The 24,818-nt window shown below is 39.8% G+C and overlaps 1 protein-coding gene across 2 annotated transcripts; it reads left to right on the top strand.

The window, feature by feature from the left end:
* Positions 1 to 457: 457 nt before the first annotated feature.
* WDR75 (WD repeat domain 75) lies at positions 458 to 18,072 on the top strand. 2 transcript variants are annotated; one of them, XM_075153679.1, is made up of 21 exons: positions 458 to 594; positions 775 to 904; positions 1,765 to 1,830; positions 2,510 to 2,603; positions 3,362 to 3,486; positions 3,796 to 3,866; positions 4,409 to 4,525; positions 5,113 to 5,201; positions 5,920 to 6,078; positions 6,423 to 6,482; positions 6,572 to 6,687; positions 7,140 to 7,312; positions 8,164 to 8,327; positions 10,495 to 10,678; positions 12,484 to 12,578; positions 13,002 to 13,097; positions 13,683 to 13,852; positions 14,437 to 14,496; positions 15,565 to 15,705; positions 15,786 to 15,877; positions 17,755 to 18,072. In XM_075153679.1, the coding sequence occupies exons 1-21, from the start codon at positions 509 to 511 to the stop codon at positions 17,960 to 17,962; spliced, it is 2,496 nt and encodes an 831-aa protein (XP_075009780.1). In that variant the 5' UTR covers positions 458 to 508; the 3' UTR covers positions 17,963 to 18,072. The 2 variants fall into 2 exon arrangements, with proteins under 2 accessions (XP_075009780.1, XP_075009781.1); XM_075153680.1 differs by lacking the exon at positions 15,786 to 15,877 and having other exon boundaries at positions 17,755 to 17,843.
* Positions 18,073 to 24,818: the final 6,746 nt, after the last annotated feature.

Genomic DNA, 24,818 nt, shown 5'->3' with positions numbered 1-24,818 from the left:
TGTGCTCGGGTGACTTGGAGCGAACAAGAGGTGCCGTGCACCTGCAGGCGCCAGCCGGCCGATACCGCTAGAGCTGAGCGGTACCGCTCCTCCCGGGCTCCCTCCGTCCCTCCAGCCTGGGAACGGAGGAGTGGCCGCGGCCAGGGGAAGTTTCTGCGGGAGGGCTGGACTCGGCAGACGGCCGGGCTCTCCCCACGGGCAGCGGTAGCAGCGGCCCGGCCCCCGCGGCTCCCCGCACTCCCCGCCCCTGAGAGGCGGGCCCGAGGCTGCCGTTAAGGGACGGCGGACCGCCCTGCGGAGCCGCGAGGGCGCGCGAGCAGCCTGCCCTCAGCGCGTCACAGCCGAGGAGCCAACCAGCGCCGGCGCGAGGCTGCCCCAGCCGCCATGTCGGCGGCGGGCGGAACTTACCGAGCAGCCCGGGCACCACAGAGGCGTGGCGGAGGGCGGGGCGAGAGCGGCCGCGCTCGCCGGGGCAGGGGTGAAAGGTCGGGGGTTCCGCTGAGGGAAGATGGTGGCGCCGGCGACGCTCCGCGTGGTGCGGTGCGGCGGCAGCACCCTCCACGGTGCCAGGGCCGTCTTCTCCGCTGATTCCAAGCAAGTGGGGCTGGGGCCCGGGCCTTCCACCCTTGGGGGGGGGGAGCTGCTGAGCTCTGCAGCGGGGGCGGCTGCCGGCTGGTGTCACCGCGGCCTGCCGCTCCCCGGGGGGTACCTGGGTCCCCTCACCCGGGGTAACGGCTTTCCTTCCCCCCCCCCCCCCCCCTCCTCCTTCTCCAGGTACCTGCTATGCGCCTCCGGCGACTTCGTGAAGATGTACAGCGTGGCCACCGAGGAGACGCTGCGGGTGATGGGGGGCCACGCCGACCTGGTGACGGGCATCCAGCTCAACCCCCATAACCACATGCAGGTCTGGGGGCAAAAGTCTGGTTGTGGGGGGTGCTGGGGGCGCTCCTGCCCCTCGGCCGAGCTTACGTGCTTCTGTGGGGGCTGTCTCGGGTGTTTGGGGGCTGGCTGGAATTTGAGAACGAGCTGGAAGCGATTATAGCATTGTCGAGCTAATGTTTCTCTGAAATCTGCCTAGAAGAGTAAACGCTATATCTGTTTTCTACAAAAAAAAATTGTGAAACGTCATGTGAACTACACTCATTGAATGGAATGACAGCAAAATAGAAATATCAGCAATATTTTGTTTTTTTATTATTATTATTGAAGGTGGAAAAGAAGCATGTGAGAAAATCAGCAACGTTTACTGTGGTTGGTGTTTGCCCCTCTCTATCTGCTGATACAGATGCAGATTTGACTAAATCCCTGCAATTGCCTAGCGGCTGTCTGTCTACTGGCAGCCTGCCTTCCCTGTTCACTGCTGCTCCTGCTCTGGCTCTCCGTTTGCTTGGGTTTTTTTCTGGTGCCTATATATAAACAAGAATTACTTGCCAAGGTGGACTGCACCTGCGTATTATCTATGCCAAGTCTGATGCAGATGTTCACATAGTGGATATCTGTGCATAGTCTGTTAGTCTCAAGTGTTTAAACACAAATACCTGTTGCTTCTTTCATGAAATGTATCTTTCAAACCAGAGTAATAGTGTTGTATTTCCAGTGCACTTTGTTTGAAGACAGCATATAGAGCTGGTCTGTGTCCTGTATTTTTGATGATGCAGGCACTTGGAAGCGCAGTTCCATTGATCAGTCCTTCAACTTTTAAGGTGTGATTTTATGTAAAAGCTGGCTTTGATATATTACTTTAACTTTTTTTTTTCCCCTCAGCTATATTCTTCTTCTGTTGATGGCACCATTAAACTGTGGGACTTCATGGATGGGATTCCCATTAAAGTATGTTGAGTTATTCCTGTTGAGCACTTGTCAAAATTATTCTTGGCCCATTGGTAGCAGAATAAGGATTTCTGCAGCTATTGCTACAAATGGTCACAAATCAGTCCGAGACGTGTTGTTCTGCCATTAACACAGCCTGAAAGCCTTCTGTTTATGGCAGTAATAGAATGTGGCAATTGATGTGAAATTTATGGTGATGCAGAATCGTTTTGGGGAAAAGATGGGACAGGTACTGACATACTAACTTTGCTACTTGCTGCAGTTCAGAGTTCGGTGTAGCTCTTAGGGGGTGTGCTGCAGTTTGTGATATGCCAATAGGAATTGATATGATGGCTTGAAAATGTAGGCTGCTAACTGTCCTGTTGCTCCTGGTTTTGGCTAAATAGAGGCACTTCCCTGTAGGTGGCCCTTCTGCTTTGTATTAAGGGTAGGGTACCTTCAGGTTTTTCAGTAAATCTGATGTCTCATATTTTATTAGTACTGTTTTAACATTTGTATTAATCCTTGATAGAATAAAGGTCTTTTTATTTGTCTTAGAATTGAGAATTTTAATTAATACATCAACGTTTCTTTAAAGCATGTGTGTTTTCCTTATTGTAAAAACTTAGCATTACTCACTGTTGAAAACCATACGCACAAGTGTAATAATTGTTGACCCCTTTCTCTTTTTTTTCTTCAGACTTTCACTGTAGGATCCAAACTTCTGGCACTGTACGCACTTGCTAGTTCTGAGGACTTGCTGTTTGTTGTAATTCCAAAGAGTGGTGAAAGAGGTACAGTATGATTCGCATCATCCTTGTCGTCTAAGTCATGCTATGTCTAAGCTACCGTCATGTCAGCGAATGGTATGCTGCAAGAACGTGCTTTAATATATTAATTTTGAAAATATTTCTTAAATATGTGACAGATGTCTGCAGTCCTGCATTTCCTACCTTTTTTCTGTTTTCATTCTATGACATCTTTTTTTTTAATATTTGTCTAGAATAGTGCTTATCTTCACTTTTGAAGCATATACTGTATGTATCTGATGTTGTAGATGCAATAAATCTTTAAGCAGTGCTTACCATGAGATAGGTTATGCCACAGTACTTGAGACTACTCTTCCACCTTAAGCAGTATTAATATAAATAGACTTGTCCTATTTAACAGCACGCCTAGATATTTTTTCCTAGAATTTTGTCTGAAATAAATATAAATATAGCTTGACCTTACTCTCACTATATTGCTACAAATGTCACTTCAGAGCAAGAGCAAATATTATGCAACTTTGCTTGGTTTCTGCTTACAGTTGGACTGGTATCCACTATCTAGTCCTCAATCTTCAATACTATTGTTTGAATCAAAGTATCTGAAACAATTATTTTTTGAAAGGTATTACAACTTTTTCAAACTTACAAAAAATATTGGAAGGTACTAACATGTTAGTTCTGAGGTAGAAGAGTAGAAGGTTCTGAGGTAGAATCTCCTTTGTAAGGGGTGTACATAAACTTGCTCATAAAAGCCTTTTGATAACAGATTTTTCTTTGGTCAGATACATTCCAGCTGGTCTCGGTTAAGCTGACAAAAGCAGCAGGCCAAGATTTGGAAGCCAAGGAATTGTCGGTGGTTTTGGATGGTGTGGATGCATCACCGAAGTGTATTGCATTTGGAAGAGAAGTATATTCATCTTTTGGGTTTTTTTCTTCTTTTTTTTTTTTTTCTTCTCTCAAATGAACTATACGCTGTTTATGCTTTTATACAAGCACAGCAGCGTGAAACAAAACTGAACTTAAATGAATCTGTGTAAGACCTATGTTTTCTTTTATTAAAAAACAAAACAAAACATTATAATAGGAAGATATTGACTTAATATAAGCTTATATGTTATCTCCAATTTTAAGTACTTTGTAGTGAAACATGATTTTTTTTTCTTTCATGTGTAAGAACATAATCTGTATGTCCTAAGTTGTTGTTTTACTATAACAGGGTGAATATGTGGCATCAGTGAAGGAGGTTAATCTCCAAGTTTATTTTTTTAAACAGAAACAGTTGAACAGGTAAGAATGAAAATGTCAGGTATTGATTCATAAATGTTTGTTAACTAGTGATGTGTGCACACATTATTTTATATTTGTCAGCAACCATTTGGTTTTATGCTGGAGGGGATGTCGTCGCTATATAAGAAGCTTCCCGTAGAGGCAGACAGTGAGGTGCTGCAGTGGCATTGGTGGCTTATCATTTCAGCTCAGGCATGTATTTTTTTCAGGTAAATGCGTAGGCTGATGCTGGACTGAAACAAGTGACATAGTTTGGTCAGGGCCAAAACAGGGGCAAGGGGAGGAAGGGGGGGCAGAAGAAGAAAGAGGGAGAGAAAGAAGGGAGAATCTTCCAGCTTGATTGAAGGCAAAGAACTAATGGAATAAAGGGAAGAATAAGTCTGTCATCATTTTTTGGAGAGTGCATGTAACTATAACAACTTGGAGATGTTTAATTTTGCTAGTCAGAATTATTTTTATGTGCATTAGCTGATCCTTTTGAAGCTTTGTTTAAAAAAAAAAAAAACAACTCATAATTAAAGTTACTTTCTTAACTCTTGAAGGTTTTCTGTAAGTGCAATGAAGACAAAAAGTGGAAACAATCACTTCACTTGCATAGCATGCCATCCTGTGGAGGATTGTATTGCAACTGGCCATGCAGATGGAAAGATTCGCCTCTGGTATGCGCATTTTGATTCAGCTGTGTACCCCATCAACTGATGTGACCATAGGAATTAAGTGAAACCTGAGCAAAGCAGTCTAATTCGTCCTTAGCATTGCCATTTTCAGAAGTCGTAATGAGCAAAGAATGGCAAGCCCTGTGAACCTGCAGTACTGACATTGACTTCAGGGTACAGCTTCAGTTTAACATCAAATGGGAAAATATTCCTGTTAAGCTATGCTCCATGAATCTAAACTGTATTTGAAAAAGGTAATGCAGGAGCAGCTGAAATAACTCCTTGTGGGCAAGTAGAGTCCTAGGGAGAGCACACTAGTGGAATTGCGTGGTTAAGAACAATATGCTTGCCAAGTTGCTCTGCAGCGCTGAGTTGCTCAGTATGTCTAAGATGTGCAGTGTGCACCAGGAAGGTGCTGAAAACGGGCTAGCGTGGTTCCTTCCTTCCCTTTGCATCACTTGAGCATACGAGAAATTGTAGTCTAGAAGTTAGAGGAGAGGATGGTATACTTGATTCAATTCAATATTTCCTTTTGTTTGCTCTGTTGTTGATGGTGTGCTTAAATAACTGTTCTATTCCTCTCCACATAGGAGGAATTTCTACCACAAGAAAGAGTACACATTTTCCACACTGCACTGGCATCATGATACCGTTATGGATCTAGCTTTTTCTATAGAGGGTGAGTAAAAAAAACCCACGCCCAAAAAACACCAAAACAAACAACCTTTCAAATTTGAAGAGTTGCAACAGGAAGGGAAAAATCAATAGAAGTTCGTGTTTGTCCACTTATTAACAAATTAATTTTTACAATTTTAAATATGTCCAGGAAGAATCTGAAATAAAAATGGAAGCAGTTGTTATTTTTTCATATATTTTGATTGGCATTCATAATGTCAAATATTTACCTTCTGTGGTAGAATGTAAAATCTAACCCCTTCTCTTACCTCTTTTCTCCCGATTAACTTTTATCTGAATTGTGTGATCTGAACTATTAGGATATTTCTTACTGCAAAGTTCTTCTGATAGGAGGAGAACAATTCAGCTATATTCTAACACAAATGCTCAGCTGATTCAGAAAGTAATGGGATCTACTACTCCCAGAGCATTGTTTAAATTTTACTGTAGGCACAAATTCTTGTTACTTAATCCAAGTTTCTCTAGCAATTTAACATGGGATAATGAGAAATATATCTATGTGTATTGCCCAGGCTAGATATGAGGAATAATTGCTTTGTATGTCTGTATTTAAGAAAGGTTTTTGAGAAACCTATGTTTGTCTGTCATCGTAAACATGTATGCTGATGGTTTTTGTTTTGTTTTTTTTGTTTTGTTTTTTTGTTGTTGTTGTTGTTTTTTTTTAACCCAAACCTATAACTGCCTTTTTATTACTGGAAAAGGAACCAGCTTGCTGAGTGGTGGAGTTGAATCTGTTCTAGTTCTGTGGCGCAATGAATCAGACTGTCAGAAGGATTTCCTCCCTCGTTTGGGATCTGCTATTGAGTACATCTCCATGTCATCTGATGGCGCGCTGTGTTGCACCTTGCATGCAGACAACAGTAAGCCAAAACATATTTTAAGTATCACTTAATACAAAATGGAATGCAAATCTGTCTGAATTTTATTTTGTTAATTTCAGACGAATTAACTAGATACTACTTGAAAGTTCAGTATTGATCTGAAAGAACAGGTGCTTGAAGTGAACTTTTGCTCTTTCATCAGTTCCGTGAATTTGCCTGACAACTGCTGTAACTTAGCTTTCCACCTTGATGTGGGGGTGTCATAAATTGAGAAAAGATAGGTTTGTAGGATTAAGTACAGTTGGTTAAGGTCCCTTCCCCACCATGAGATGTGGTTACATTGCAGAAGCCTTTTGCAAGACTTTATCTGCTTTTCCTTTCAGGAATTACAATAATCAACAGCAACCTAAGATTCTCCAAAAGTATTCAAGGGCTAATCAAAAGTAAGTGCAATAAAATTTATCTTCCACTTAGAGGGCAGAATGTGTCATTTCCCATTTTGGGTCATTTATCATCTTATTTCTGTTTCCAGGTACGGATGTCAAGACTGGTCTAGTGGTTGATCCTAGAACCAAAGCTTTGGTCCTGAATGGAGAGCCTGGCCACTTGCAGTTCTATTGTCTCCAAAGTGACCAACAGCTGTTCAGTGTAAGTTGGATGGGCTTGTACTAAAACTTTTAACTTATTCAATCAAGTAAGTTATGCATCAGAACTTATTTTAAGACTTAATATAGCAAACAGGAAAAAAAGCTGCGACACTGGATTCTAAGCTGAGATGTTCTCAGCTTTGTTGCAAACTTCTCTTACTTGTTAAGCATACCTAAATGTTGACAGTTGAATACATACTTGGTAAATGTCAAAAATTTCTAGGTAAAATCCCTCTAAAATATCGGGTTGCTTTTTTTTCTTCTTTTTTCCTACACTTAGCATTATTGTGGAATGTACATGCCCTAATTATGCTTTCTCCACTTTTTTTTTAATGCCACAGCCCAGTCAGTTCTAATCAGTGCATTTGGAATGACCTTTCTCCCTGGTTTTATGAATGATATCTCTAAATCTACACTTGAATTTTGAAATTTAATTTTGGTCTTGTTTTGCAGTTGGATATTGTGCAACGACAATACATTCATCAGGCAGGTTTAAATCAAGCTGACTTGGTAAAAGTTGCGTTTAGTGCACAAGGCAAGTGGTTAGCAACAGTAGAAGAGAGAGAAGAAGTAACTGACCCCGAGTTACAATTGAAGCTGTGGTTCTATGATGAAGAAACGCAAAGGTAATGATAATAGAGCTGACCTTCTAGGTGTCAAAATCTAAAGTATCACACAAATATCTATACAGGCTTTGTCTGGCAAAGGCAGAGTTTTTCCAGATCAACTAATAAAATTCTAGGGAAGACCCTAGGGAGAGTTTACCGTGCATGCTACACGCATCTGAAACAACACACAGAGTTGAAGTAAATACAGATTGGAAATAATTGCTCTGAATCTAATTTACTTACATTAATCAGACAGGCTATTTTAACCATGGGACTTAAATTCACATATTTACTTGGTATTAAAAATCATGGACTTGACGGGATGGTTCTATAGCTTGTTCAGTTTTCCCCACCTCTGTCTAATCCATCATTAATTGATTAGTCCTTCTAGGGTACAGAAGATCATTACTTTATTGTTGATTTTTTTTTTTTTCTTTAACTAACATATGCATCTGGTTCATACACTTTCCCTGATTTTCTTACTTACCAAAAAAAAAAAAAATTATATTTTGCCTATAAATTGTTATTTTCTTAAAGAAGGAACAAAGCAAAATAAAGCTGGTCTGTGTAGTAGCTATGTGGCTGGTTGTCTAAATCCTGGAAACACTCCCCAGAGTTCAGGCTGAATATCTGAGAGTGGTGCTTGCTTAGTGCTAGTCCTTTCTCAGTGCTGGGCTACAATCTCTCTTGCTGTATGGAAGTGATTAGGGAAATCAGATTTGTAAATGCGATACCATTTAGCTATGTAATTAGACAGAAGTTTCTTTGATGATTCTTCTCCCTGCCTCTTCCAGAATCATCTTAGACTGAAATCTTCCACAAGTTCAAAATGAAATAAAATGGCAAGCTTCTGTTTTCTTTTCCTATAGCTTTAAACTGAATACTAGAATAAATATGCCCCATGAGGACCACATAACAGACATGTGCTTTCGTGACATGGATGAATTGGAAGATGACTCTTTGATATTGGTAACAGCTGGCAGAGATTGTGTGTTTAAAGTCTGGATGATGGTAGAAGACACTGATCCGGAGGGTAAGTGTGGTCAAAACATAACTTACTCTTACTTGCTACCTCGTAACGTGCTGTAGAAATTCTGATCCTAACTTCATCCTTTCAGAACTAGGCCCGCGAGTCCCATGCGTTTACCTATTTCCGCTGTTGCATGGAGCGTTGTGTTCTCCTGAGCATCCCCTGTGATGGAGTTCTCTCATAGTTTTGCAGTATTATGGACCGATATGGAGGTTCCTGAAATAGCAAAGACCTTGCCGAGCCTGCTGCAGAAGGGAATGGCAGCCTGTGTTGATTTGTTTAAAGGATTGTTTGTGGTAATGATTTTTCCATGCTGGGAAAATGGATTTTTGTCATTCCTCTGGGTAGTCTTTTTATTTGAGACTTCTGCTCAAGGGAGCAGGATGCAGAAATGTGTTATTCTGTTTTAGTTGACTTAGTGTAACATAATAGCACTTTGCCATTCTGCAGCTCTACCACTTCAGAGTTCATTTTTTGAACATACTTCCTTCCTGTTAGATATTTGAACATCCTAGAATGGATATTTAGGATCCACTTCCACGATACTTAAGTAACCAAATTTCACCTCTCAAAATGCATGCTGATGTTCACTTGTTTCAAACAGAACATCTGAGGGATGTGTATTACCCTGTATGCCTTTGGACGTGAAATACAAAGATTTCCCACTTCCTAATTTCTCTTTACTTAAATGTTATTATGGTGCCAGGCACACTTAAGCGAGCTGGAACTTTCCTGCCACTTGGGTGTCTTACCTTTTCATGTTCCCAAATAGATGTGGTAGTGGTCTTGCTGAACTACTTGCAGTTCAGTAACACGTTTGTGTTTTCATGGGCAGGGTGAGAACATGTTCAAGAGTACTTGTCAACTACTAAGGTTTCCATTTGGCAAACTTTCTCTTTCGAAGCTGTTTGCTCCTCAACAGTGGCTGCTCATGAGAAGGAAAAACAAAAGCTTGTATTCATTTACTAGGATTTATGCATATATTTACTTTTTTGATTGTAAATTATTCTAAGCCTAGATTGTATCTTAACTTAATGAGCAGATACTTTGATCTTGAGTACAGTGTGGGCTGGGGATGAAACCTAATGGGGTCTGTTTCCTTCAGGAAGATAGTTTTGTATCTGCTGACTGGCCTCATCAGGGTTTTTTTGTGTGTATCTTTTTATTTGTTTTTTAAGTGACTATACAGAGTTCTGTCTCATGGCATGTATAAAAGTACAAATTAGTGCTGACTTTTGTGGTGTATTTGCCCAGGGGCGGCAGGGTAGGAATGGTCAGGTAGAAACACTCAACATGCTGGCTTCTGTGCAGCGAATATTAACAAACTAATTAGTTCATCTGCAGAATACACTCTGGCATGTTTTTATTTGCAGCAGATCTCTCGCTGTGCCTCTAGATGGTGCCATGTAGTTTAAAGTAGTGAATTGTTTCTGGCTGTTTTTTACAGGCACCTCTTTTAATCATCAACTCGTAGCCATTATATAGAGGATATCTTAGCATAGGGTGAACTTATTTTCCTTTCTTTCCTCATCCTACTCATATGTTTCAAAAGCATGCTGTATGAATTTTCTTTATACTGGAAAATGTATGTTATGTGGTAAGTACATCACTTCGCTTCTGTTTATTTTATGGCAATTATCAACAATGGGAAGGGTATCCCAACTGAATGCACTGGCAGGTTGACCAAGGCAAGGACGCGTGCTGATGGGTCACTTTGTGATCCTCAAACTTTATGTAGATGAACCATGAGCTTTGTTGGACTCAAATGCAACCTGTATTCAAATTTTTGGTAATGCTCATGTTCTTGCTACAGTTTTAAAAGAACAGTATGTTTCAGAACACTAAATGTTGAATCTACTTCAGTATCTTTTTTCTTTTATCTAACATCTGCCTATTTGAAAGCATGCTTAACATAGTTGGCAAAGTAAACATGAATATTGTACCATGTCAGTCTCGAGATTCACTGTTCAGATGCAAAACTGAGGACAAATGGAAAACCTACTAGATGTTTCTTGTACTAGAACAGGACAGCTTCTCTGTACCTCTTAAAAATGTAAGCCTTCTGAAACAAAACTCTCTTGCTCTTTGAGCCTATTTTGCAGCCCTAATACTTGAATAATTCTTTCTTCATGTATAGACTTGAATTAACTAGCTTATTTATTCAATGCAGCACAGCAAAGCGTGAGCTGGAGCTGTGACTTTGTAGGCAGCTACCACAACTACCAAGCTACTAACTGCTGTTTCTCAGAAGATGGCTCTTTGCTTGCTGTTAGCTTTGAAGAAACTGTCACTGTATGGGATTCAGTTACTTGGGATCTTAAGTGCACGTTTTGCCATCCACCTGGAAAAATAAGGTATGTTTTTCATCTGGCTTTTTATGTCTATCTTGAACTCTTGGAACAGAAAGAATCAATTCATAGTAGTCTAAGATCTTCTATATGTTCATATAAACATTGAATTTAACAGGCTGAAGTTCATATATAGAAAAGACTAAAATGGCTTTTAGCTGGCTGGTAACTTACTGTTAAAAATAATAAGATCAAGCTGTGCAGTTTCATCTTCTTCCTTGCTTATGACTCCTGTACCTCCCATACTCAAATATGTATCATTGGGCACACAGTAGTGTGTTAGTAGCCCTTCTCTTTTTCCCCATTAATCTAGGGATGAATCAAAGTACTGAAAAAGTATAAATAGAAGTAGTTTGTCCTTTATTCATGTACGCATGCATACGAATAGAAGTTACATCAATAAACCATAAAGCCATATTGACCTTATTATCTGCATTATAAAGTACGTATCTTGATCCTTGCTGGCCTCTGTTGGAAAATCCATATTTGCCTGGCAGACTATCCCAGCATGCTTCGTTGTGTGCTGTCGTGATAAAAGACATCCTGAAGGTCTAGATACTGTTCTGTTGTGTAAGGTTAATGAGGAATGGCATAGGTCGATGGTAGAGATAAAGGATAGAGACTCAAAGAATAGGACAGCCTTAATATTGAGCTTCCTGGACTGTGCAAATACACAGCAGTTTCTCATCCAGGTAAAGTATCATTTTTCTCATGATAATCTTGGAAAAATAGGGCAATAGGTGACCTCACTGGTTCATCTACTTAATCTCTGTGCTAGATCTTGGTATCTAAACCATTTCTGAAACAGGAAGATGCTACAAACCTACTGTAGCATTCTCTTTCAGTGCGAAGGTTTATCTAACTGCTTCTCAAACTTGCTTCTCAAAGTCATTACTCTGGTAATGTTAGAGGTACTTCATATAACCGCTTCCAGGAAACACCTAAAATGGAAAGCGAAACTTTGCGTGGTCACAATGTTTTAAAGACTCTGACATAAAGAATCATAGAAAGATAAAGAGATTTCTCGCTTCCATATTTTTGTGTGTATGTTTGTAAGCTTTTCTTCTGTGTGTTCAAGTCCGTTTTATTTATACTGGTCCTCTAAGATTAGAAATCGAGAAACATGATTCTAAAACTGGACTGCAGGAAAATCGTGGGAGGCATGTCAGCCATGTCTTTACTGTATCTGTGGAGAAGACTTCTCTTGCCAGCTTGGCACAGTGGCAAGCCTTTCCCAGGCAGCTGCTCCTTTTGTAGCCCTTACTATGTGCTATATTAAAAGGAAATAAATTACGCTAGGACTATATTGAATGATTGTATTAATTACATAATATCAAAGGGCTATATTTTAATATAGAAATTCCGTTCCTTATTAGCTTTTTTGAAAATGTTCTGTAGCATTAGAAATCAAAAGGCTGTTCTATTATTCTCAAACAAGAAAATGAGAAATTAACGTAAGTGAAAACAAATCACATGCTTCCTTCAATTGGAGCAGCCTGTAAGAATAATTTTTTTCACTCTTTCTAGTGCTTAGAGCAATAGTAGGAATTCTTTAGATATGGAATTTATTTTCCAGTTCCAGTGTGAACACTTACTAGTACTTATGGGTTTGTATCTCCCAGACCTGTCTGGTTGTTGTGTGTGAAGTTTCATGCCACTGGAGGTGAAAGCAGTAAGCAAACGTCTCCTGATTTAAACATCAGAACTAAATCTTAACTGAATGTTTTCGTGACTTGTGAATTATTACAACAGAGAGAAACAAAGATGAAATCTGAAGGTCATTAACTTTTTTTGACTCTTTACTTCTGTAGGAACATCTGCTTTGGGAGACTAACATGTTCCAAGTACCTTATTGGTGCCACTGATTATGGCTTTCTGTGTTGCTGGAACCTGCTCAGTTGTGCATGTAAGATCAGCTTAAATGTATGCTGGAGTGGTAACATTTAACAGTTGAATTTACTATGAAACTTTAAAATAATTCTAGTTTGAATCCAGATTGATCCACTGCAAAATGTCCTGTGGAATTGTAATGATTTTCATACTTCAGTCAAGATAGTATCCTGTCCAGCGTGCATGTGCTTTATGTGCATAGTAAATTCTAAGTTAGATGATTGATAACACAGTAACAGCTAGTATTTCCTGCATTTGTAGAAGTTGTTGATAATATCTGTATATTTCTATTCATCTGGGAATAGGTGAAGTTGCATGCCTCTTCCAGAGGTTAAGGCCCTGCTTGTCATTCCCATTTGACCTTCTGTTTGGCAAAGTAGTGGGATAGAACTGAATGCCCTCTTTTCATGTCTGGCTGTTGCTTGTGTTTGCTTTTCAGTGGAATGGAGTGCTCACCTCAACGTCTTAGTTCTGCAACCTGATCCCCTTTCAGAACATATTGCTGCTGTCTCATGGCTCTCAAAAGAGTCCAGCTGTAAGTACAAAGGCTTCTTTGACAAGTAATAGTCAGTGGAATTTAAAACTGTGAAAGCATAATTTGTAGAAAAGGTTTTCTTAGAATTCAGCCCCATGAAAGCCGTAAGACAGACTCGAGTCTGTTTGCACCTGTGAAAAGCTGAGCAATGTCTGACAGCAGCAGTCAAGTAAAGCATGTTGGTTCCTCATCTTTTCTTCCAACAGTTTGCGGTACAGCATATAGCACAGGATTAACTCTGTTCTCCGGGTGAGGGTCTTGAATGTTCTTGACCCTCTCCTGTAAATGCAAAACTGTGATTGAACTGTACAGCTACGTTTTAGAGCTTTGACTATAAATTACGATTACTCTTCCTAGAGCTACTGTTCTACCGAAAAGTTAATTTCCAAGTATGTTCTCTGGCTTGGAATACTGTGAAAGGTGTCTTCTATTATGCAGTAAGGTTATCCAATTATAATTCCTGCAGACTAGTGCTTCAAGGCAATCCTGTCCAGCCCTTACTGGCTATCACACACAGGGCTTTGACAGCTACCCAGGAAGGTAAGGATTTAACGATCTAAAGAGAAGACTTTCTTGGTTTTGCAGTGTTTGTGTTTAAACCAAATGAGCCACGGCCAATCTATATCCAGAGAAACCTTTGTAAAGAAAAGATCCAGCTTGCTGCCTTTGTTCCAAGAGACGAACCTGAAACGATTGGCTCAGAAAAATACCTTTGGCTAAGAAGATCCCAACTATTTTTTCTTACGGATACGCAAGTAAGAAATAGTGATTGGCAGGTGGTTCCTGGGGAAAAAGTATTTTCCTGAATGTGGATTGATACAAATTCAGAGTTCTGCTGTTGAGTGTAAGAGGTTTTTTGTGATTTCAAGGCAGCATAAGCCATGCTTTGTTCTTTATTAAAAGCTTTCAACTACCAAAACAGCTTAAGTTCAAAATTGATTATTTACTGGTTTTCTACTGCTGATGGTTTCTGCTGTCTCATTCATACAAGAAAGTAGATAATTTGGGAACATTGCCTATGCTGTTTAAGTTAAACAACCACCTAGAAGCTGTATTATTGCTGATTATCCAGATGTTCTATATGATACTCAGTTTTCCCTGTAATATGTGGGTGGGTGGGTTTTTTGTTTGTTTTCCCAAAAAGTCTATATAGACCCTCTAGGTCCGTTCCCGCTTCCTTTCAATTTCTTTATAAAATAAAGAGGAAGAGATGTGTTTGCCTCTTCCACTTGACTGACAAGAGCTTTTGGGCCAGTTGGAAGCTTCTGTAGGCAAGGTATGGAAATACGGAAAGCAAGTTTCACATACTATAACTCTGCTACATCGTTCTGTATTTTAGGAGCTAATGACGCTTAGCATGAAGTCTCTAGAAGAAAGGCTTACACCATCAAGCAAACAGGTACCTCTTACAGAAGTTCTGACAGAGCAGTTCAAAATTCTGTTGGTGTTCAGTTTGTCAGATTCAAATTCCCTTGTGTCGTGAAAATGCACACTGGATCCTTAGATGGAGTCATAGGCATTTAGCTGAAGGGGCAGTAATCTGTATTTGCTTACTTTTTGACAGAATTGCTGTTTGTAAAAACCTTTAAAAAAAGAAGTATTAGTAAGCTACTCCCTCCTTTTCTCATTTCCCCTGAACAAAAAAATGATACTTTTCTAAAAGGACTCAGGTTACACAAGTGAAGCAAAACCACTTGATATTTGAATAAGCTTTTTCCTTATCTTGGTTTCTTTAACGCTTGAAACCTTGAGTGTGGCCTGAACTGCGCTTTCTGGTGAAGATGAACAGTTGTCAGTCAGTTGTGACTTATCAGTGAGAATGAATTTCAAAATTACGTTCCAGTATGTACTTGTGTGGAGAAGTAGTCTGGGAAATTCGATCTTTCAAACTCATGTTGAAGAAGCATTTCATACCCGCTAAACAGAATAAAACAGTAGCACTTGATTGATTTGGTTGGTTAGATAAAATAGATCAAAATAGAAGTTAGTATCTTTCTAATACAAAATCCAATGGGAATGTGGTTATAAGCAATCAGTTTCTTTGGAGTGTGGGGGAATAATTTGATACTCAGATTAAGATATATTGAAGTTGCCATGTTCTGCTTCCAGTTACATAATTAAATCACTTGGCAGATGATGCTGGGATATAAATGATCTTTTAGTCATAAGTGGAATCTGAAAGCCATACTTAGTTTTGCTGGCACATGGACCAACTGCCGTATTTGGAAGTTAATTGGTACATCAACCAACTAAAATCTGGTTCTTGGATTCAGATCCAGATCCTGGCGAGGGTTATTACCTCTGTGTTGGACTCTCTCAGGATGCCTGACAGAGAATGAGTACAAAGAGTTAAATTTGAGCGTAGACTTTTGTCACCTAGGTTGATGCTCAATTTTGGTAACTCAAAATGAGATTGAACTTAGATTGTGACACTAAAATTCTACTTAAAACTTTCATCTTTTTCAAGCTGGCAGTAGAAGAAAGTCTTCCTGTGACCCCATTTAGCTTACTGTTGGGAAAGCACAGACATCAGCAATTACAAGAGGATATAGACCTTGGAAAACTAGTTCGTAGTAAGCATGAGCAAGAATCACCTGCTGTCAAAGAGGTAGGAGTAATTACAGTGAGTGTACAAACAAAATCATGACAAACAAAAGCTTTCCTAAAGCTGCTTTTTTATCTTTTCAGCTTTTGCACACTCCAGCACATGTTTTGCCATCTGCTTCCTTCCTCTGTCCTATATTTATTAATTCATTGCTCATCTCCAAAGAGAACAAAAGGTAAGGAAAAATTGAAGAACTCTCCTTAGTTATGGAAGCTATTTTGAATAATGTACATCTTTGTTGTTATTTTTGCTGTTGTTTGGCATAATGTGCTCGTACGCAAAATGTTGCCTTTGGTATTCAAATTCTTTATTAAGAATTTAACTTTATTCCAGGGCTTTAATGTTTTTAGTGGTATTTTTGGATAAACGTCGAATTCTCAACTTTATTTGATGTTACGATGACTTCCTGCATAATTCTTGGTTTAGATTTCTAGATACATCAAGAAGTTAGTCCATAGCTTAATCTTAACAGTTTGTTTAGGACTCAAATTTCATTCCTAATTAAGCTACAAAATACGAGTGTACACTGTGAACACAGTTAGCTAAGCTTTTCTTGCAATACATTGATCTCAATTTAATAGAGTAGTTTGATAGGTATTTAAAATGTATTGTAGCTTGCTCCTCTGAGATCAATGTATGCTTCTAGAAAATGAATGCAGGCACAGGGGTTATGACTGTAGTCTTGCATTAGGATTAATATCTTGTCACTTAGACTGAAGTCAATTAAATGCTTGCATTTTTTATGCAATCTATTCTTTAAAATGTTATATGAAACTCTACCAAGCCAGAGATGAAAATATGTCACTGGTATCAGCTGCCATTCTGAATTTGCAAACACCAGTGAGGGGATAGTTGACACTGCCAGGGTTTACCCAGAGAAAAATACCACTTTGAGTAGTTTTTGCATGTGGATTGTATTCTGCCGTAACAGCAGTTCTGCTACGTTGCATTGGCCGGTATGGCTAGCTTTCTTACTGGATGACACAAGTAAAAGTCTTTTTGCCGCATCAGCAAAACACTGGCAAAAATCTAATACAAGGAATGTATAGAAACTTGCATGTAGTTTCAGTGCTGAAGAATTTGGGAGTTCAGTGGCCTGTGTAAATATTTGCACATGCAGAGCTTGTACTTTGACACTGGTAATTAGTATGACTGTGCATTTAAAGTTACATATAAGGGCTGTAGGATTGGGCTCTTGAAGAATGACAAGAATGTATCAATGTATAGATTATTTTTATTGTTTTCCTTGGCAGTACAATATTAATGTACAATATTAATGTATTGTACATGTTTTACCATTTACATTTTGTGAGTGATAAATCGTTTGTATTTGAACAGATGATTTTTAGGACACCAGTACTGTTCTGCCATGCAGGTCATTCCTAATGAGATCCAAAATATTTATACAACAGACATTTGAATTAACACTATTAATTACCACATTGTAAATGGTAACTGTTCTGTATAATTCTTTGGAAGTATGCTTTCTACTTCAGCACAAGTTTAACTCTCGAAGTCAGAAGGGAGCAGCCACTTTAAGCACCTCCCTATATTTTAAAAAAAAAAAAACCAACAACAAAACACCAACCTTTTTTTCTTTTCTAGTAACATTCTAGGTATTGTCACAATTTTTAAGACTAAGTGACCTTTTTCAGATTTGAAGGAGAAGAATGGCCTTCTTGAACATTGTCTCATCTATCAGCGTATCCGATGTTTCTAATCCCGTAGGAGTGTGAGATTATAACTTTTTACATAATGCTGATCTGCCTGTTCTGACATTATGTATTCTACTTGGAGAAAGAAAAATATTTTGTTTGTTAAGTTTACTTAAAACAGAGGACAGCTATTTGAAAAATGGCTAGTAACTGAGATGGCAAGAGAAGTATAGTAGTTTGTAAGTAGCCTGAGATTAAAAAAATAAATAAAATCTGATGTTTACTTAGTTATTTGCATGATAACTTACCTCTCTCCTATAGTATGTGATACTATAGCATGTGAAAGTACCCATTAATTTCATTAATTGGGTTGTTTCCAATCATCTTCCTCTTACAGTGCTGAAGAAGTTGCTGATGAAGTAGAAATGGAAAGTGAAAAAACAGAGGATGATTCAGATGAGGAAAGAGATGTTACTGAAATGGAACACGAAGATACAAGCACTATGGAATTATTAGGAGAGATGACATGTAAACTGTCTAAATCCCAGGAAAAAGAGCTACGAAAAATAAGAAAAATGGACTATAGTTGGGTATCAGCTTTCTAAACAGACATCTTGTGTTTTTTATACTGTAAGATGAAGCTTTGTGGATTAAATATTCTTCAAAAAAACCTTTCAAGTCCTTTGGCCATAAATTTTAGCAGCCTCTATTTCCATAGGAAAGTAGAACTGGGGGAAGGGATTAAAATTTTGAAAAGCTGGTTCTGTTCCTAGTTTATTACTGATTCTCTGTGGCCTTAGAAAATATTTGACCTCTGGGTTTTTTCCCCCCTTGCAAATGTATTTAAAAGACTAATAGCAAAATTGAGTTCATTATCTGACTTGTGATCAGTGAGCAAAGTGACAGCTAAGCTGCTGAAAATCTCCCCCACTGAGGCTGGGCTACTGATGTCAAAGCAGCAGCAGCAAACAGCTTCAGTTAATAAGGCTGCTTAATTCAAGATCTGGTAGGGGAAGTCAGGGTAGCTCTTAGTGCTGTATACAGGCGAGTAACAAGCCTCCTCCTCAGAAGTTCCTCTCCAGCTGTTGAGAGAGACGACGAATGGTTTGATGCGCCCGACTGGCCCGTGGATACCTGCATGTTTGCTGGTGTTCGTAGGGTACAGAGATTCTTAGGCATAGGGCACTTACCTGTATCAGAGCATACGGAAACCTTTCCAAATATCAAGAAAACTGCACTGTGTAGAAGGAGATGTGTCTGTTTTCCTGACAGCCATCTTACTAGGCCTCTCACGCATCAGCCATAGTTTCTACGTATCACTTAACTATACAACATCAGAGTGTATACTTAGTTCGAAGGAGTAAATTTGAAGGCCTAAAAGTGAACACAGTCTCCTGTGGTGTTGCAGGATGAAGGCAAGCTGATGGAAATTGCACAGGTCACTAAAAGCTCTGAGGAAACAATATCTTGCTAAAAATATTCAGGTTAAAAATGTTGGAAACAGGAATGATATTTTAACTCTTGTCAGTGAAAACCATGCTACTGCCTTGAAAACAAAGTGGAGGACCCTTTCCTCCCTCTCCTTTTCGAACACCATATATTGGAAAGCAATTAGTGGTAACACTTGGGGGTTTTTTTTTTTGGTTGGTTTTTGGGGTTTTTTTGTTTGCTTGTGTTTTGGGGGTTGGTTTGTTTGGGGTTTTTTTTGGGGGGTATCCTACAACAAGCAAAATCTATCACTTCCATCCGTGTATAAAAAACACTGAAATTCATCCTTGGGCATCAAGGAAAGCAACTCAGAATGACTTTGCTGGAAGGTTTACTTCCCGGATTTTAACATGAATGCAAATGATGTTTGCAGTAAGCAGTGCTGACCCCCGACGTACGGGCGAGTCGGGCACCGTTCACCTCTGTATTAAGCAGCGCACAGCCTGAAAGCCGGAGATGAATGGTGTAGCGTTACCTAGAATGTGACACAGCCATGACTTCACCTGCGAATTTTGCAATGAGGTACTCTCTGTTGGGGCTGCCGTGGTGAGGGTGTGGGGTGAGTACTCTGCTCTGAACTCTGTTTTATTAAGAGGACAAATAAACTCTAAAAGCCACTTTTTAACATGCTAGTAAGCAAGTATTGCTATAATGCATTTCTTATCCTGCGCAGCCCCTCAGAGAGGGCGGGAGGGTAGAGCTACAGCTGCAGCCAGCCGTCCCACTCACAAGCAGACTGACCCCCAGTGAAGTCAGTCAGACCCCCCACCCACAGAGGTCTTAATCCCCAAGAAATGGAAAAGCCGCCTTTTAGCCAGGCGGGCTCCTTCCCTTGGAAAGGTCAAAAGAAAGCTGGTGCCCCATGGTCCACCCGGCTCCTGCACTGCCGCGTCAGGAACGACGACGTAATCCCTCGCTGTCGACTCCGGTATGCAGATACGGCTGTTCCCTGAACCTTGGCAAGCCTTGCTGGCCGATTGTGATCTACCGAGGTTGTCCTTGTGTCAGCCGAGGACGGTGCTATTAGCAAGACCATGTGATCTTTGTGTATAATTGTCACAGGCAAGAAGCTTGCAGAAATAAAAAACCATATATGCATATCTACATGCAGTAAATGAAGTAACGCCTACCAAACAAAAATACACGTCAGAATAGGGACTGGGTGTTCATTTCAAAGCAGATGGAGACAAAGGCCAGGTACTCTGGAATACAGCAATTGTTTGTAAACAGCCACTGCACTGAAAAGAACCATTAAAAATAAGTCTACCAATAGGTCTGAGTGCTGGCTGAATCGAAATAAAAAATTAGTTTAAAACTCATTATTATAGAAAAGTGGGAAAACTAGTGCACTTCTTTTGTTCTGTAAATTTACAATCATACAGATGTCAAAACATGAACATGGGGAATAGAAACACAATTCAACTGACATAGCTTTGCATAAAGAGCCTTAGTTAGAATTGGTTTCATGCGGCTTAGACTGAACGGTCCAATGATGGAACATTACGTGGTTTTTGTATTTCCTTCTAATCAGACATAAAGGTGAAAAATACATAATTTATTATTACAGTTTCAGACTAAACTGGTTAGGATTTACTTAGTTACTTGGCAGCCAAGCGCTTCTGCAGCTCCTCATACAATGAAGTTACATGCTACAGCTCTTCAGACTATTTGTTACTTGTGACTGGGAGGGACAACATTTTCTTCTATCATAGATTACTTACATAGGACTAATATTACTGTGAATTTTAAGTAAAGTTTTTTGTATTTTAGGCATTTTGGTTTGTCGTTGATAGGCCTTCGTATAACAAAAACATAATATAATTTAAAAACCTTTCAAAAAGGTTTTTCGAAATTTGTTTGCCTGAAAGTTCATGTATTTTTTATTTCTCTCTCTCAAACTTACAGGGAGAGGAGGAGGAAAACACAATAACAGTGTCATAACTGCAGCCAGTTTTCTGCTTTTGTATTTTTCTCCCTTTTTATAACAGCTGTTTAGATAACCTTCTGGTATATGCAGCTGAAAAGAAAAATCACAGCTCCCCAAATATTATGCAATTTTTATTTCCATCCCTCTTATCTACAGATCTAGAACTGATACAGCCTTTTCAGAACCTTGGACCCGATGGATTTTTCCCCTAAATGAAAAGTTTCAACAGAACAAATAGGGAAAACGTGTTAAGACTGTAACTGACAAATGACAGGTTTGGAAAACTCAGAGGTTTTAAAAAATAGAAAGTACAGGGGAAAAAAAAAGACAAGTAAGATTCTTTCCCCGCCCCCCAAACATGCACTATACTAGGAAAGACACACTGAAAGGTTTTTGTCTTTTTTCTTAAATAACATCAGGCTTCAGCTCTGTGGAAAAACCAGTGCACGCTGAGTAGAGAGCTCTATATGCATGTTGGTTCAAAAACGCCGGCTGCATCGAAGCTTGGTATTGTGTTATTGTGTCAGCAACGCTTAAGTGCGGCTTTAAAGGTAAGAAGGAAATCTCGCTATTTGTTAGTGTGGGGTTTTTTTTAAACTTCACGTGTTCTTCTGAAAGTAAAGTGCTTTACTGGAAAATAATCAGGTAGGAACAAGAGACAATTTAGATGCAATTCAGCATCTAAAGATGCGATTTAGTTTTGTGTTCAGGCAGTAGAGCAGCGTGTTAGTAATCTTCATCAAGAAAAGATACAGTTGTTAGAGTTATGTTTTCTAACCTTTGTCTTTAATAAATTTGTTTTGCTTTGCACACTAGATGATTGAATGCACTGGGCTAACAAAGAGAGTCCTCGCTTTGTAGTTTTGTGTGTATGTTTTTTCTACTCAAGCAGGAAATACGTTTCTGGTTCGAGTTTTACTACACTTAGTAAGCACATTCTGACCAACCTTTTTGAAAACGTCTTCTGAAAGATACTGCAATTACAACAGTGAAGAATTCAGAAGGAGGGCCTGCAACTCATCTGTCTGTGCCTGCTTTGGAATGCTTTATTTTTAAAACAGCAGCTGTTTTCTGCTGTTCCTCAATTTTTTTAAATTTTTTTTAAAACCCTGCGTATCTCAGTGGCCATGAAAATTCTCCATATTTACTGCGATGCCCTAAGTCAAATCTTAATTAGATTTTTTGGCTTCTGCTTCTTCCTTCTACAAGCTACTTTATAAGGATTTTATTATTCTTTATCAGAAAGATTTGACACAAAAGACCATAGTGAAAGAGATTGAACTTAATCTCGTGATTCCAGTTTCAAGATAAATACAACAGGTAATAAAATACTTCTGCAACATGTAGAGGTCAGCGTTCAGTAACTATGGGTGCCTCCTGCATCACCACAGGACAGCGATTTCCACAGAAGCAGTCACAGCTTTATTTAGGCTGAGGGACAGACCACGCAGCGGGGCAGGAGCCTAGAAGGGGAATTACTTACTTCCCAGATTTTCCACTCAGACAAGTGGTCAGATAAACACGAGGACCTGAAACTTCAGCAGCTACGGAAAGCATTATAAAAAATAAAGAGATAGGCAAGGCCTCATGAAGTGCATCATGGCAGTGGGATCTGACTGAGATGCTGCTTCCCTGTGACACTGCTCTAAATGCAGAGGAGAGTTGACCAGTAATTTTAACCCACTGGTTCCAGTCAAGCTTAGTTCCACAGAGACTGAAAATCACTGCTGTGCACTGGTATTTCCAGTGCTGGTTACTGGTAAACAGCAGCTCCGAAACACGCCCTGGCCCTCCACGGGCAGACTTGGCAGGAAAGCTACCTGAAAGGCTGGTATTACTCAACAGTGGTGGCTGTATTTTTTCCGTTGTTCAAGAACAGGGAAGAAGTAAGAACTGCAAATTGTGCAGCGTGTTTTAGCATCACCTGGATCTTTGTATTTCATGTGTATTTCTGCCTAACAATCATTTGGCTCTCTGACCTTGGGGAAGCCTCTTTCAGAGATCTCAATCTGCCAAATCCCAGTGTGCTAACGAGCCTTTTAAAGCATGCGGTAACAGCCAGAATTAGAATCAGCAGAGAATAGGACAGAGGAAAACAACAACAACTTGAAATAGAACTCGGGGGACTTCAACGGACCTTCAAGTCCACCCTCCTGCCCTGTGGCAGAGTAACGGAGGTATACTTATTCCTGACAAAGATTTGTCTAATTTTGTAAGCCTCTGATAAAAGTCATGCTATGATCTATGTAAGCTGTTCAATGCTTACCTCTTCTGACAGTCACAGTTTTTCCTAATAAAAGTAATCTTTCTTTCCTGCAAAATTTCTATTCGTCCATGTTTGTTGTAAACTTCTTTCATAATAATCGTTAGAAAAAAATGAAAGCACGCTACTCTGTTTCCTTAAAATAAAAAATCATCTCCTTTAACCTTTCACTTTTGCTTTTCTCTAGGCCCTTGGAAGCATCAGAATTATCCTCCAGACCTTCTTTGGGCTAATTGCTTACATGTTGAATATTTTTCTGACTAATTTATTATAATTTCAAGGGCAAATTTTTGTCAGGGTCATTTAATACTGATAAATGTTTCTGGATAGTCCTAAAGCCTGTTATTTCTCTGTTCTGGCTTGTATTCCTTGTTGATTACCTTTAGTATCGGCCGCAGTCTTTTTTGGTGATTGCAGAAGCAGAGGCGGCAACTTCTACCTCCGCTAAGACCGCAGCCTCGCACAGCCAGCACCGCTCCAGCTGCAGAATCTCTGCAGGGCGGTGTTCTCTGTGGATACCCCGTTCGGATCAAACGGCGTGGGCATTGGTTTTGGCCTCGGCACAGCATTTCTTCAGGGAGTTAAGTAGTAGATTATAATTATGTAAACTGGAATTTAGCCAGGGCAGCAGGGTCACTCACCTCTAAGGTTGCAAAAGACATTTAAATAATACCCTGAACAGCTCAGGATTTTAACTACTTTACTAACTTAGCACATAAAGGGGAGAAGTTGTCACAACTGAGTATCTTCACAAGAAGAAATCATTATCGGACGGCAGAAACCATGAATGAAATTTGTGTTACTGTAAAGCAACTCAGCATGAAATCCCGACTCTTCAGACAAAGCACCCTTTGACTTTATAGTCCAGGGTCAAAGACATAAAACCAACAACCAGGTAAAGTACTAAATCTTCAAATGCTGCTCTGAACAGTGTTCCGAGCAGTGTGTTTGGTTTGAAAGTGAATGTAGTCCAAGCTACCTAAAGAACTTCTTCATATTGTTCATAATACACCACATGTAGCCCTTTAGCTAAATACCACAACGTGGCTGTCAGGAGGAGTTACCACACCGCTCTGGGAATGTGCGTATCAGCAGTTTCTGAGATTGCAGTTTCTCAAATGCTTTGAACCCCTAAGCGGCCACCATGGAAAGAAGCATTCCCACCTTCCGGCTAACATCCGCTGCTCGCTTCTGCGTCACCTGTGCCAACACAAGCTGTCGTTGCCTTTGCGGGGAAACTAGGCTGGCGGAAAAATATCTGGCTTACAACGAAACCAGATAATACACAAATAAATAGTTTAGGATGTTCACAGAACTACAGCCAAGTTCCACCGAGAACAGGGAAGGACTTTTCTTCAAGAGGTTTTTGTATGCTCAGGAGATGAGGTTTTGATGTTATACACCCAAATTCCCCTCTTTTCTCCCAGAGCCTGTCCCTTGCGCTAGGAGAGCCGCAACCACACCTAGAGCATTCCCGAGAGGCGTCTGTTTGGTGGGATACACGGGACAGCGTGGGATACACCTCAGCTCTGATGCAGCAGTTCCCGGTTTCCCCTGACACCCTCCTCCTCCTCTCCCAAAGTAATGGGCTGAACAAACAAACTTCAAATAAAGCAGGGGCCTGCAGTTCAAAGGAAATGCTTCTAGCTTGATACTAGCATGGCATTAAACTGTTGAGGGGGAATCTTTTCTTAGCTTCTAAAATGAAATCTGTTAAAGAACTACGAGTTTTTTAACATGTAATGAACTATCATTATTGGAGCCATGACCTTCGTCCTCTGTT

Source organism: Calonectris borealis, chromosome 6, assembly GCF_964195595.1.
Source record: "Calonectris borealis chromosome 6, bCalBor7.hap1.2, whole genome shotgun sequence".
Classification (NCBI taxonomy): domain Eukaryota; kingdom Metazoa; phylum Chordata; class Aves; order Procellariiformes; family Procellariidae; genus Calonectris; species Calonectris borealis.
The sequence above is the reverse complement of the archived record's forward strand: the minus strand, read 5'-3'. Positions and strand labels throughout refer to the sequence as shown.

Bases quoted from the DNA above. Each gene is read 5' to 3' on its own strand.
- WDR75 (XM_075153679.1), top strand. From the start codon at position 509: ATGGTGGCGCCGGCGACGCTCCGCGTGGTGCGGTGCGGCGGCAGCACC. The intron at 6,079-6,422 runs GTAAGCCAAAAC...TTTTCCTTTCAG, and splicing joins CACCTTGCATGCAGACAACA to GAATTACAATAATCAACAGC. The intron at 13,853-14,436 runs GTAAGAAATAGT...TCTGTATTTTAG, and splicing joins TTTTTCTTACGGATACGCAA to GAGCTAATGACGCTTAGCAT.